At 31.5% G+C, this 15,428-nt stretch overlaps 2 protein-coding genes across 3 annotated transcripts; one reads left to right on the forward strand and one right to left on the reverse strand.

Moving 5' to 3' along the window:
- Positions 1-2,203: 2,203 nt before the first annotated feature.
- LOC140054598 (mitochondrial tRNA methylthiotransferase CDK5RAP1-like) lies at positions 2,204-13,424 on the reverse strand. Of its 2 annotated transcripts, XR_011846534.1 has the most exons (13): positions 12,981-13,424; positions 12,591-12,694; positions 12,009-12,144; positions 11,339-11,549; positions 10,218-10,338; positions 6,862-7,098; positions 6,251-6,348; positions 5,867-6,053; positions 4,992-5,141; positions 4,518-4,658; positions 4,043-4,152; positions 3,749-3,877; positions 2,204-2,274 (listed from the first exon to the last, which is right to left on the reverse strand). XR_011846534.1 is itself a non-coding variant. In XM_072099651.1 (12 exons), coding segments are annotated over exons 1-12 (1,794 nt in total). In that variant the 5' UTR covers positions 13,279-13,424; the 3' UTR covers positions 3,245-3,876. The 2 variants fall into 2 exon arrangements, 1 of the variants encoding a protein (XP_071955752.1); XM_072099651.1 differs by lacking the exon at positions 2,204-2,274 and having other exon boundaries at positions 3,245-3,877.
- LOC140054599 (E3 ubiquitin-protein ligase TRIM45-like) lies at positions 8,460-10,231 on the forward strand. The gene has a single exon (XM_072099652.1). The coding sequence runs from the start codon at positions 8,470-8,472 to the stop codon at positions 9,913-9,915; it is 1,446 nt and encodes a 481-aa protein (XP_071955753.1). The 5' UTR covers positions 8,460-8,469; the 3' UTR covers positions 9,916-10,231.
- Positions 13,425-15,428: the final 2,004 nt, after the last annotated feature.

The raw sequence follows: 15,428 nt of genomic DNA on the forward strand, positions 1-15,428 counted from the left end.
GATGGTAAATTCATCAAAGAGATTGGTAAAAGAATACAGGCAGAAGGATTATGCATCATTTCACATGAGCCACGGAAAATTGCTGTAATACACAAGCCTACAAAATCATTACAAATACTTAATTACTAAAAGTATGTAAAAAGCTATCACCAAACTGCATTCTACTACTTGTTTTTAGTCGCGTGGAAGCGACTCTATAGTTCACTATGTCGGTCGGTCGGTCGGTCGGTCTGTCGGTCCGGTATCACTATGCGTTTTTTCGCTTTCTGACCTTATCTTGATATCAGTTTAATCTAGCTAGGTCAATTTTTCACAGTATATTCCTTATGGCCCAGGATTCGATGTGGTTATGTTTTCACGATGCGCAATAAAAAATTACGCGGTCTACGCACGATTTAATGAAATCACGTTTGTAATCATATCTTCACAACCATGAATCACAATTAAATAAAATTTGCTACTCATAAATTTCAGGGCATAAATGGCAATACAATTACGTGCGTAGCGCATGTAACGCATGCGTACGCGCGCTTAAAATTTTCAAAATTTATTTTCGATGAAATAAGAGTACGTTTCAGGCAATTTTAAGCGTTTACAAAATTGCCATGAGTGCGCAGATTTTTGCATGCGCACTGCGCGTTACATGTTTGCGCACTCTTTTTGCCCGATTTCTGTTTTCTTGACTTACTTTTCAACTCGAAATTACGTTATACGAGCACGTCAAAAGTGACAGGCTACCCACGTGTAAATTAAAAAAATATAACTGTTTTTAAACATTTCAAAATTTTTAAACATGTTCAGTAATTTCGGTCAGTTGGTAGGTTGGTCGGTCGGTCGGTAAACACTAAGCACGCGGCTGCAGCCATCTATATGGCCTTGTTCTCTAAAATTTAACTTTGCTTCTTTTTTTACTGTAGAGAATACTGGCATCATTTATTTTTTAATTTAAACTAAGAACTATGGAATTGGTAACCAGCACTTAAATATAACTCCACTTTTTATGAGTCACAAATCTTTGTATTAACTAAAAACAGTTTTTATTTTGAACAAATTGATAAATCTTTCTGTAAATTTTGTAAGAAAATGTCATACCATATACTGTAAATTATAACACATTTGCTTTCCAAAGCCTGGACAAAATTATATGTTATTTTGGATTAATATGTACAATTAGTAATCTGTGTTCACAATACAAATAAATTAAAAGTTTTATTTCTAAAAAATACTGTGTTTTTTCACCTGTTCAGGAAGTATTTGAAACTCGAGGTCATAGGTCAACTTTGTTACCTTCCGCTTGTGAGAGGTACAATACAGTAGCTGCACATTATAATCTTTCATCTAAAATAAAATTGAACAATAGCATACAATAAATTATCAAAAACATGATTGTTATAATTTTCATTCTATGGGCTTATTTTTAGTTCACTATGTCTGTCTGTCTGTCTGTCGGTCCGGTATCACTATGCGTTTTATCGCTTTTCTGTACTTTTTGAACTGTTTTGATGTCAACATGTGGGCATTTACGTGAAATTGTGCACCTCCTGTTGTGAATGAGTTGCGCAACGTGATTTACGCGCGATTTAACGATTTTCTCGTATTTAAACATAGGTCAAAAACCAAATAACATGTTAAATTGAAACTTTGCAAAAGTTTAATTTATATTAGGGGCTAACTTTCTGTTGAAAAAAAAATGTGTGTTTTAAACAAAGTTACACGCGCACGCGCATTTAAAATTTTAAAATGCGCAAAATTAATTTTTAATCAACTTTCTAGGCGTTTCTTGTCATTTTGAGCATGTCAAAATTCCCATACGCGCACAAATTTTTACGCACGCGGTGCGCACGTAGCGTTAAATACATACATGATTTCGCGTGATTTATGTTTTTGCAGCCTTTTCTAATAACTTTACCAACTTTTAAACAATTTCGACTTAAAATTACGTCAAACGAGCACGTCGAATTGGATAATTTGCGCACGTTTTTTATGAAAAAGTTCAAAAATCCGTCAAAATTATGCATTTTTAGTCGCGTGGACACGACTCTATAGTTCACTATGTCAGTCGGTCTGTCTGTCGGTGTGTCTGTCGGTCCGGTATCACTATGTGTAGCACGCGACTTAATGGCTGTTGGCCTTGTTAAGTAGAGGTGCAATGTAAGCATAAGGTATTAATATAGTGTTATATTCACAATACATACCAAAAGTTTTGTATTAATTTACCTCTTTACCAGAAAGTACTTGAACCTCTTATGTCTATGATTTTATTCTGCAAGCTTTCTAAATACAGCAGAACTAAAATTAAGAATAACAACAACAATATATAAATGATAGTTGTTATTACTAGGTAGTGATTACTAAAGTTTAAATATTAAATTGAAGAATAAATTGTGAAATAGTTTGCATTACAAAGACTATTTTAGAATTTATATACAAAATATATTTTAAAAATTTAAAGACCCCTTCCCTGCAATTTTGGACGTTTTTTGGAAAATAATACATATATATCACTTTAAAAACATTAAACCATGTCATTTCTTGTCTTAAATGTACGTTTTATGGTAAATTATGATAAAAAGTGAGAAACAATGCACTACCTAAGTAGCTCGCGGCGATCGACCTCTCGTGGACGGTCTTAGGCCTAGCCTAGCTAGGCTTAGTTTTGTAGGCCTAGCTGGTAAACATCGGTAACGTACGAACATCGTACGCGAGCTATATACCTAGCCGGACGTTGTATAGTTGCTACATTAATTGTCTTTCTATTTTTGCCAGACTCCGTTGATACAAATTGGGGAAAACCCGGTATTTTCGCTGAAAAGTTAGGAGTCTTCCATTTGTTTTGGCCTCACGATCGATCGAAAAGTGGGCGAATTACAGGTGAAAAACAAAAATATCAATCCGCGCGCAATGCATTTTGGGATTTATAGCGGGCCGCTATAATTATTAGAATCGGCTTATTTTTCACATTTTTAACCGTTTAAAGACGAAAAAAGTTATCGCAATAGGACCATATAGTATTATTTTTACATTAAATATAGTTTGTGATCTTAAATTAGATCTAAAAAACGTAGGGAATGGGGCTTTAAGTATTAAATTTGAGATGTTTTGTTATAGGAATGTAATGGATGGGTGCTTATTTATATTTGATTTGTAAATATGTAAATGTAATTCACTCACCTTGTAACTTTATAGCAAATGAAAAAGGTAAATTGTATATTACAAAAATTAATTGACATCAATAAAACAAACTTTAGCAATTTATGGGAATGAAGGTTTATTTTTCAATCTACCTTACAACAGTCAATCTTTCAATGAATGAAATATTATTTCTATTCCTACTGTGAATTATTTCAACCACATACAGTAAGCATAGTCACTAGGCCTAGACTTTTTGTGTAGAAGGCATATTAGCAATATAAAACATCACAAGAAAAAGAAAAAACTGAAACTGGTACCATCAGTCTTCAAAATGTATTTAGTTCTGATTCATCGAGTAAACACAACAAATCCTTGAGTTGCCATTTTGAAGAAAAAAAACGGTGCCATATCGTTTTGGTCGCAGAGACGAGGAGCAATTATTACAACCGCATGTTTATTTATCACCAGCTTCTATCGCATGCAAGAAAATTGTCAACATTTTTTTACAGAAAGCTGAACATTCATTAGTACCATTCATTATCATCATTAGATATCAATTTTCCATTCATTAGAACAAATAGTGAATGGCATGTGATACATCAATTGTCAAGGATACACTCAGGTGTGTTATAATCATTATATTGCCTAGCTAGGCTATACGGCAAAATAATGCACTCATCACACCTCCTCTTGATACATCAGTTTTTTTTAAACCACCTGTTTGTTGTTAAAGTATTTAATATATCTGAAAGAACAATACAAACAATAAAAACATTTAATTGACAATAAAAATATATTTGAATGATATTTAAAATAGTGTTACAAAATGGATGCTTGTGAACGACAGAAGACATTATCAAAATCAATGGTCTGTTGAATTAAATTACATTTGTAATAAAATAAAACCTACTATAATTGTCCATGTGCAAATTTCCTTTCTTTTTCTGTTGTTGAAAAAGTTGAGCAGCTACTGTGGTAAAGTGCTTTTCCTTTTAAAACCTGTGAATTTGAATCTGTGATCTGAAAATAAAAGAAAATCAATATTTTAATGTTTTGAACGTAGTAGTAGTATTGAAAGCACTAACTGTAAAAATTAAGAATAAATTAATTTTCTTTTTTTTTAATTGCTACCTTAACAATCTGTTATTTTTTAATATATTGTATTTTTGTATTGTACTGTATATAAAGAGCTTTTTATTATATGTTATACTTTTTTATATGTTACTGATTACAAAATAAAGAATAAATGAATCAATGAAATGAAATAAATGTCTTACAACACAGTAACTAGGAGTGAAGAACATTCTTGACATTGACCCTTGATATTGACCTTTGACATGGACCTATGACATTGAACTATCAAATAAAATAAAATGAAGAATTACTTGAACAGCAATGAAGTCACCAACACTTATTGTTTGCATATGAGCAGAAGTTTCGCTTTCTGGAATCGTTTTATCCGATATGATAACTTTTGTGTTTGCGTCAATACGTCCTGCAAAATCCTCTTGTGATCTCTTACTTTTCTGTTAATAACAAATAACAAAAGAAATTATTCAAAAATAATTTCAATTAATAATTAAGTTAGCAAAGCACAACTTCCAACTTGATTTTGATCGAAAAATTCAACATGATAAACTTTAACCCTTCAATTAACACCAATTCCTGTCTTTCTACATATTCTTCATCTAATAATTTAACATGATAAACTTTACCCCTTCAATTAGCACCAATTCCTGTCTTTCTACATATTCTTCATCTAATAATTTAACATGATAAAACTTTACCCCTTCAATTAACACCAATTCTTGTCTTTCTACATATTCTTCATCTAATAATTTAACATGATAAAACTTTACCCCTTCAATTAACACCAATTCTTGTCTTCCTACATATTTTTCATTGACTTTCCTCATTGATTCTCTTGTGACTTTAATTATTTCATTTAATCTTCTTTTTTTAATCTCCTCAGGAACGTCGTCCTTCATTCGATGGTAGGCATGTGTTTTCTAAAAAGTACATTAAAAATTAAATTCTACATATTCTTCATCTAATAATTTAACATGATAAAACTTTACCCCTTCAATTAACACCAATTCTTGTCTTCCTACATATTTTTCATTGACTTTCCTCATTGATTCTCTTGTGACTTTAATTATTTATCTTACAGAAAGCCACAGAAAATGTAAAAAACTTTATTAACACATCCAAAAAGAAGTAAAATGTAACTAATACACATGTGTGAGTGCAACCAATAGAGCTAAATGCTGACTCTAAAGACCAATTTACGGTAACGGTAAGCGGGAAAACGGCCTAGCTTGTCCCATGTATCTATCCTGAGCAGAAACCATCTGTTGCTCAATGTTGTGTGTAAATGGTCATAAGGAACAACATAGATTCTACATTTTTATTACAGTTATCACTCGTCTGTGTAAATTGGTCTTAAAACCATGACTAAATTATCACATTGTATTAGCCTGACAAACAGTAACCCTGTAAATCTGGCCGTACAGCCATTTGGATATATTAATAAGTTTGATCCAAAAACTTGACTGCTGAAAATCATCATACTATTATCATTTTCTTTCAGCGTACCTCGGAATCTGAAAATATTATAATATCCAATTTGTAGAATGTTATTTCTTTTATTTCCCCTTTGTATCAAGTGGAATAGGAATGAGGTTAAGTGATTGAGTAGATTAGGTTGAGGGGGTAATTCTGTTGAGTGTATTACCTGTCGCATACTATAAGCAAAGAGAAATGCATAGTTGTAATTGACTTGTTGAAGCAGTGACAACGTGTCTTGATGTTCAGCTTCTGTTTCACCACAGAATCCTGTGATAAAGTCACTCGTCAACGAAACATTAGGCAACACCTCCCTCACATGTTCTACAAGTTCAAGATAGGCTTCACGTGTATACCTACAATTAATAGCAAAATATTACAACTTTAAAAGTTTAGGTTGTTGTTGAGTTTAAGTATAGACTTTATTCATGCTATAACTCAAGAATGAAAGTGTTGGCAAAGACGTCTGTCAAAAAGTGGTCAGGTTGAAACCTTACCAACCGTACTGGTGGGTGCCTAAATAAAAATATTGCACACAAAGATGATTATTTACCCTCTTCTCATTCTATGAAGTACATCTGAGTTACCGCTCTGAGCTGGTAGATGTAGGTGATTGCAAATATTGGTTCGATCCTTTATTACATCAAGTACCTGCAAGAGGACAAATATTTATCAAAACTATTTATATACATTATAAGCCTATTTCAAATAATGACTCTATTCTTTCTTTTATTTGGAAATCGAATTTCTTTATTTGGAAATAGAACTTCTTTATTTTGAAATCAAATTTCTTTATGTGGAAATAGAAATTCTTTATTTGGAAATAGAATTTCTTTATTTGGAAATAAAACCTCTTTATTTGGAAATAGAACTTCTTTATTTGGAAATAGAACTTCTTTATTTGGAAATAAAATTTCTTTATTTGGAAATAGAATTTCTGTATTTGGAAAAAAGAATTTATTTATTTGGAAATAGAATTCCTTTATTTAGAAATAGATCTCCTAAACTCCTTGGTCAGAAGTGACAACCATTATGGTCAAAATAATTTTTCGAGATATCATCAATTTCTTTTGACAATTTATCTGCCAATTCCATTTTTAAAGGATGTAATAAAAGAGTAAGAGCAATTTTTAATTGACACAAATGTTAATCTGATCCGTTTACCTCATCTGGGAAATCTTTAGGATGCGGAGAAGTAAATCTTATCCTCATTTCTGGATCAACAAGTGAGACTTTATCAAGAAGATCTGCAAAGCGTAAACCACCAACTTTTGGCTTATAAATCGAACTGAAACCTTTCGCAATGGAATCAACTGCACTTTGTTTTGAATAATATACATCTTCAGATACATCACGATAGCTGTTAACATTCTGTCCAAGTAAGGTTACCTCTTTCACGCCCTGTAATAGAGAAATTATGGATAATTTATAGTCCTTGTTAGAAAAATTTGTTAAAGTATGTGAAACATATTGGCCTAATTTTTATAAAAATGATATTGTTACAATCTAACCTTAAAACTACTGACCTATTGACAGAGTTTTTACAAACCAAAGACATATCCTCATGTTAACAGATTAAAATTCACCAATAATGATGAAAAACTAATTAAAGTTTACGATAAAGATGGAAAGCTGAGTTACCCACAAGCAGTAGTAGAAAGATGAAATCATTATTTGATAAAGATGGTAAATTCATAAAAGTGATTGGTGAAACAAAATGGGCAAAAGGTTGTTGTTTTCATTTCACATCAGCCACGGAAAATGTCTGTAATAAATCAGTATGATAAAACACTGAAGATATTCAATTACTAAAATTGCAATAATCTATGAACTGTGAAAATCAATCACTCTCTAACAATAACACTTTTCAAAACGGTTTCGAGCACCCTCTATAAAATCCTTACAGCTACAGTGTACTATATTACAGGAATATGGGCAAAAGGATTACGCCTCATTTCAAATCAGCCAACAATTGCTGTAATAAATCCGTCTACCACCAAAGCATTACAAATAATTAATTACTAAAACTATTTGATAATCTATCACCAAACTACACCAGAGTTACCTCTTTTATGCCCTGTAATATAAAAAACTATGATGCAAGTTGCTACCAATAAACTTTGGTAAAGAAACTAAGGTGCATTAATTAACCTGGATCATTGTTAGCTAATTTGCATAAAAGTTCTGTAAGGTAGTTTACTTATTTTAAATAACCTTAAAGGTATGTTAGTCAATAAAATAATGTTTGATGATAATCATCACCCTTCTTTCAATATAGACTTATTAGGACACAAGGTTAAGGTCAATAACAGTCCAGTCTGTTAATAGTCACATGGCAAAATATATTAGTTTATGTTACTAAATAGCATAAGCATTATCCAATACAGGAACTTGTGTTTTAAGGTCAAACCATTGTTTGAAACAGGATATAAACAAGAAAAAACAAGGATTGTTTATATATATATAAATATATTATATTGCAACATCGAATATACAGCAACAAATGTGTGTTAACAATGTTTAAAAGTTTTTAGATTAAACGCGACTATTGGTGTAAATTACAACCTAATCAATCTAGACTTTCTTGTAAAGGTAAGCTTTTTTTTTAATGACAAATATATAAAAGTATGAATAATAACACTCATATAGAATTCTTGAGATGGTTAAAGCGTGACGGTTTAAGTCATATGTCTAATAAAAGTCCTCAATGATCCAGATATTGACAAGATTTGCTGCCTAAAGTGCCATTTTATTGTGAACAGGTTTTTCAAGATGGCTGTTAGTAAGGTGAATACATTTATAGAAGACATCAACGATCATCTTGAGTGTGGAATATGCAAGAATCGACTTAACGATCCCAAAACTTTAACTTGTCTCCACACCTTCTGTTTGACATGTCTAGAAAAATGCATGACAACAAACGGGACACTCACTTGTTCAACATGCTCAAAAACTTACCCAATTCCAGAGGGTGGGATTACAAAGCTTTCCACAAACACATTTCTAAAAAACATACTTGAAACTGTTGAACACTTTTTGGAAAAAAATGAAAAGAAATGTGTTTGTGAAAAGGGTGAACAAGTAGAAAGCTACTGTCAGGATTGTAAGGAGTACATATGTTCCATTTGTTGTGCCAGTCATAAAGGAATTCCAGCCTTGAGAAGTCACAAGCTATATTCAATGAATAAGATGAAAGAAATGAGCTCAATACAGATTGCATCATTACATCCTCCACAGTGCGAGGTTCATAAAAAACCTTTGGAATTTTACTGCAAGGATTGTGAAAACCCAATCTGTGTGAATTGTACAATCCTGGGTCACAGAGATTGTGAAGGTAGACAAAAGCCAATAGCAATTCCAGAAGCATTTAAAATATTTAAGGAAACTACAACAAAATTAGAAAAGGATGCAGATACCTATACAACAGAATTAGAAAAGAGCTTAATAGAGGTTTACGAGATTGACATAGGACTGTACAAAAATAAGAAAAATTGTTTGCAAGATATTGAAGATTATGTAGAAGAAACCATTACGGCAATCGGAAAGAAAGGAGAGACACTGAAGAACCAAGTGAAAACAATTTATGAAGAGAAAAAGACAGAGATTGGTGAACAAATAACTGAATTTAAAAAAACAATATCTGATACGAAAACAAAACTGAATTTACTTCATCAAATATTAAAAGGCAATGAAGTATCAGCAATTGCATCGGGTAAAATGATAGTTAGAGCACTGACAGACAGAATGAATGATTTACCAAAAACACAGCAAATCGATGACGGACAAACTGACTTTTATCAAATCAAACAGCAAGTTGTTCAACTACAAAAGTTCAACCCTGAAAATGTAACAAAAGTGACAACAGCTGACCATTTAACTTTACAAGGAAATGAATCTGTGACAGAAAATGAAACCATTGTAATAAAAGTAAGAAAACTAAAGGAATGTGAAATAGATGCAACTCAACTGAATGCAACATGGTCACAGCAAACTAAGTTTCAAGAACAAAATGAAGAATATGTATTGACAAGAAAATGTACAAGCCCAGGAGATTGTAGATTAGATGTGACAGTTGATGGCAAACACATCATAAATTCACCAATGACAATCACAGTACAAAAAGAATTAATCAATTCTATCAAATTGAACTATGGTGGCCAAAATGTAGATGAAGATGATTGCTTGTTGATTTCAGATTGGACAAATCAAATATGTTAGTACAAGTATAATTTATTAGAAGTATATATTGGTACAATTACACTACTATAAAAGTAAAAGTTTACAGAATGTTCAAAATGAATAAAAGTTCTTGTTAAAGTGTCTGATAATGTTGAAGTTGGAAAGCTGAAACCCCCATGTTCAGTAATATTTGATAAAGATGATAACATCATTGTATCAAGTCAATATAATGTATAAAAATGTTAACTTTTCACAAAAAGTTGCTGCAATAAATCAGTATAAAATATTAGAAACATAGACAGACATATTTAAGAACTGTACAATACGTAATAATGTTTTACCTGTTCAGAAAGTACTCTAATCTCTTCTAAAATCGAGGTCATAGGTCGACTTCTTTCTCTTCCTCTTGTGAAAGGCACTATACAGTAGCTGCACATGTTATCACAACCTCTCATTATAGAACTACAATTAAGGACAATAAAAACAATATATTTCTTTGCCTATTGTGTTTATATATACACATAGATAAATGATAATCACCAGTAGTAAAATAATTCTCAAGTAGGAAGATGTTTTGCTTAACTCTGCAAGTAAAATGTAGATCATTGGTTGAAGGTGTATTGTCCCCCAAAAACATGAAGAATGAAGATTAATAATAAAAAAAAACCTTGAATAGCATTTTTAACAAAGTTAATCACTTCCGTAGAAAAAAATGTTTTAACTCATAAAAAGACAAAACAGTTAAATTCAACTGAAAGCCTATTGACTTCCAGTTTTTGGCTTTAAATCTTTTTTTTTTGCTTTCTTTAAAGATGTATTGTCACCCTAAAAAAATAATTCTTAAACATGTTTTGTTGAATGTTCCATAATAATTATCCACTTTGACCAAAAATAGGATTAGCTAAAAAAAACTGTAATGCAAAAAATAGTCAAATTGGCTGCGAGCCACTGGGTTTTTGTCGTTTAATAAGTGAAAACATTATTTTTTTTCTTTTTAACTTTATTAAAACTAAAAAATAAGTCTGATTTAATTAATCTTCATTTTTCATGTTTTTGGAGGACAATACATCCTGAAAAGGTTTTTCAGGTAATTAATTTGTTTCCATCCAATTTTTGGTATTAAAAGTTAAAAAAAACATTTGCAAAAATTAAATTTTTTCAAGGGGAAACTATATCATTAAGAGAAAAAATTTGTATTCAGATGGAACTTGACCAACTATCTTCCTATTATTATCCTCTCTCCCACAACCCTCAAGAATAAAAAGAGAAGATCAAATAAAATATGTTTTAATTGTTATCATATGCATCCTTTCCCTGGTTGCTAAACCCAGAGTTTAAACAAAAAAACAAATAAAAGATTGTTTGTTTAAGAGTATAAAATAAAATCCAAATTATGTATTTTTGCGCTATGTATTCCTTCTTTTCTCATTGTTTTCTAAATCGCAAGACTGAGTTTACATACACAAATGCAGATGGTGAGTTTTGGTTGAGGCGTACAGGCATCACGTCTGCATACGTCTCATCAATAGATAACATAGTGTTAATGGCAGCTTGCCGAGATTCTGAAACATCCAGTAAACGTGGTAGATCTCTATATGCATCAGGACCGGCAATTACATCAATTATTTTACTTTTATCAAGAATCTTCTTCTTCAGCCTCTCTGCCATACATCCTGTAAAAATAAAAGTTAGCAAATCAAGTTGATCAACCTGGAGAATGTTCATAAAGCTCTGTCTACACTATAAAACTGCCTAAATATGGTAGTGATATGCCCAAATATGGTAGTGATATGCCCAAATATGATAGTGATATGTCCAAATATGGTAGTGGTATGACATCATCATGTCAATAGATGGGCACATCACATTTTTTTGTCACATAAAGTTTGATAGTGTAGACAGAGCTTAACACATGGGTACCAAAACACAAACCAGATATTGTAACAAATGATAATTTAATTTAAATTACACTTATGGTGTAGTAAAGTTTTAAACAAAAGTTTAAAATTTAAAGAAAGAGTATAGAAAGAATTTCCATATTTTTAAAGATTTTTTACATTTTAGTTTTGGAATATTCTGTACAGCAATTAAATTTTATATAAACAAACTGGAAAATCATTATATCTACTCACCGAGCAAACCTATCTTGAGTGGTACTTGTTTTCCTCTCCTTGATTCCTTAAGAGAATGAAAGTGTTGTAATCGATTCCAGATTCTTGTTTCTGCATTCTCTCTTATTGCACAGGTCATTAATAAAATTACATCAGCCTAAAAAGAGAAAAACAATGTTTTAAAGCCCCATAATTGATTTATTAAGAAGGGAAGCGAGAGGGTTCATCTTGTTTTCCTGCCGACGTAATGTTACAGTGTACCTCGGTTCAACTTCATCAATTACAGATTTCCACGATTTTTAACATTAATTTTTACCCCCTTTCCTGTAAAATCGTTAAATCGTGTAAATTCAACGCAACTTGCCACAACGGTATATCGACAGGCAAACAGTCTTTAGACTTGCCCCAAGTAGTTATTGTCTTTTTTGTGTTAGTGGGCAAGTGCAAAAATATTTTACTAATATTAAGTCAAAACTCTCTCTAGAACCTAGACTGCAACACCACAGGTTGAATATAGAAACCTACTATCTATACTGTTTACTGTTAAAAACCAATTATAATTATTATGTCGCTCTTTGTAAGACCCAAGTTATGTTTTCATACCTCTTTTACATCATCAACTTTTTTATAACTGTTGGTTTTTAGTATCGACCAGACAATCTCCATGTCATTAACATTCATCTGACAACCATACGTCTCAAAGTAGACTAAACAGAAAATAAACACAAATTGTTGTTAGGTTCATCAACAGAGATGATGCGATATTAAAACCACATTTATTCACATAATATTTAATAAACACTCAAAAGAATTATTTTGACAATTGTGTTTACCAATTAATAATAATTGCGTCAATGACATTGCGATCATAGTAACGTGCAAGGAGTTTAATCGTGGCATTAACAATGAAGTAAACTCTTGGTAACCATACTAGACCTACAACTGCAGTCATTATATACATATAACAAATTCATACCATTTATTTTTACAAACCTTTTCTATTTTGACCAGAAAACGTAGATGTAGATAAATATGGTATTTTATCATCATCATCATTCTCAAGTTTATTTAAAATATCATACTGTAATGCTTCTTGCTTTATAAAGTCTTTTAAAGAAGGACCTTCCTGCAAATTGTTAACTGTGTCATTGTTACTTGACCTGTTTCTGTGAGCTAGGCCGCTGAGGTGAGCTTGGAGCCCTCTATGCCTCAATTCACCGGCGAATAAAATACGACTTTGGCCTACTGCTCGACACGTTGCCCTGCTGCTTGAGCTGACGATAGAAAACATGCTGTGGAAACGAGAATGCTTTCATAAACAGCTAGATAAAAGGGAACATATCATTTATAATTATACTATTAGTGTAGTAATATACTGCTAAACAACAATACTACAGTGGTATATGCACAATAATAGAAATTATCTCGACTTTTCTAGGCCCGTCGAGAGATCCGAAATCAAAACAACCGCGTTTCTCTGCGCTATGTGAACCATAGTGTTTCACCTTCTCGTTGTAACGCCTTTGAGCGTTTTACCTTCTCGTTGTAACGCCTTTGTCATGTGTAACGCAAACTTTCAGAGCGATTTTTAAAATATGAAACAGTCATAATTCCGTTTTATCGACAAATAAAATATAATAAAATTACCAAGAAAAAGACAACATATTATCGTTTATGAATTATTATTCCTTATATACAAATTTAAAAATGTAAATATATTGTCGCACGAAAAAAATATTTTTTGGTTTAATAATATGCCATTTTAATTTCACATAGGCCTAATAGTTAATCACTTAACTTTTTACTTTAAAAAATGTAGTTTAAATAAAAAATGAATCAAATTGACTGAGAGCCAATGAGTTTTGGGTTTTCATGTTTCTGGCGACAATACATTTTTAATAAACAAGTAGAAATTATTTATTAATTTAAGCTGTTATAAGGCGGTTTATAGTTACCACCTCTATTTTGTCCAATTTTAATCAACATGAATAAAATGTGTATCGTAATTCAGTCGTGCAATAAATCTTGTTTGTATAAATAATTAAGAGCCATTGTCTGTAAGAATCAAAGAAATATCAAAAAGAGTGGCAGACTAAAAAAAATGGATTTCTTTCAAATTTTGCACATGGCTATATATGTGTTGAGAGAAATCAAATATAAAGTATTTTTTATTTCACACGTATATTTCCATGGCAACGGCCAAATTTGTGTTTTTGACAAATTTTGTCCTTTTTTAAGGTTTTTTAAAATGGATATAGGTACTACTTTGATGAACGATATTTTTGTTTTGTTCATTTAATTATAAAAAATAATTAGTGTATGCATATTAACAATGCATTGTGTACCTGTTTCAAATTTTTTTATTTTTTTTTATTTCATACTTTGGGAGATACCATTTATTTAAAAAGGGGTGTTTTTCACTTTTTTTAAATTGTTCAATGCAACTAAACTTTACTTCACCATAACGCCCAAAGTGGTGTATTTTTTTAGCTGATTTATTACAAATAGGTAGTTCTAATGTTTAATAATTGATTTCTAAAATAAAATACTGGGGTAAATTTAAAATCTACAAGCAGTGTTGCGAGAAACATAGGCATTTTTGTAAAAAAAAAACATGGTATATTAGTAAAAACATTTTATTTTCTTTGATTATTTGATTTGAAACTCATTTGTCAGAAAAATTCTTAATGTTTTATATAGTTCTAGTTGTGTTGTGAGAAATCTAATTATAGATTCTGCATTTCCCAGTTTTAATGTCATTTTATAGGTTATATCCTCTGGAAATTTGAATAAATTATCAGATCGTTGTGAATTTTAATCTTTGCAACAGATTACTCCTCTCTTATTTTGAAGCTCCTCTTTCATTTGTTTACTTCTTTTATTTGCTAACCTAAGCAGATCCCACATGCCCATCCACCACCACTTTCGACTACCACCCCCCCCCCCCCCCACCCCGACTATAACCATAAAACTGCAACACTTTGGTCGATCATCCACTATAGAGTGTCAAATGCATGCATTCAAGCACCACCCACACTGCCGCTACTATCGCCCCAATAAATAGACGGATTCAAACTCCTCCATCCCACCCCCTGCCCCTTTCTCCAAGCCCCCACCCACCCCAAGTTAAAAATTGCAATGCAAAAGATAGGACATAAAGTTAAGTTTTTAGACCCTCGCCTTCAACCTCCTAACTATTTAAAAGTCCTGGGTCCACCACTTTCCCCTCCCCAAAATAGAACCAATCAAAAGTCAATGATATACTCAGGTATGTTAATGCTACATAACAAATATTGAAGCCCTGATTTGAAATTTCATTTCATTTAAGGTCAGCATGTAAAATATCACACTTTATTATTAAATATTGGTTTTAAATTCTATATTTTTTTTACTGTGATGGTTGGATTCAGTATTAATTATTAATTAATAATGATCTGATAA

This window comes from Antedon mediterranea, chromosome 7 (genome assembly GCF_964355755.1).
Source record: "Antedon mediterranea chromosome 7, ecAntMedi1.1, whole genome shotgun sequence".
NCBI lineage: Eukaryota > Metazoa > Echinodermata > Crinoidea > Comatulida > Antedonidae > Antedon > Antedon mediterranea.

What these genes read in the sequence shown, in the direction of transcription:
- LOC140054598 (XM_072099651.1), bottom strand. Translation starts at nt 13,278, where the DNA reads ATGTTTTCTATCGTCAGCTCAAGCAGCAGGGCAACGTGTCGAGCAGTA. An exon ending in CTAAAGATTTCCCAGATGAG is followed by an intron (nt 6,349 to 6,861) that starts GTAAACGGATCA and finishes GTCCTCTTGCAG; the next exon opens with GTACTTGATGTAATAAAGGA. An exon ending in GTGACTTCATTGCTGTTCAA is followed by an intron (nt 4,153 to 4,517) that starts GTAATTCTTCAT and finishes TTTTATTTTCAG; the next exon opens with ATCACAGATTCAAATTCACA.
- LOC140054599 (XM_072099652.1), top strand. Translation starts at nt 8,470, where the DNA reads ATGGCTGTTAGTAAGGTGAATACATTTATAGAAGACATCAACGATCAT.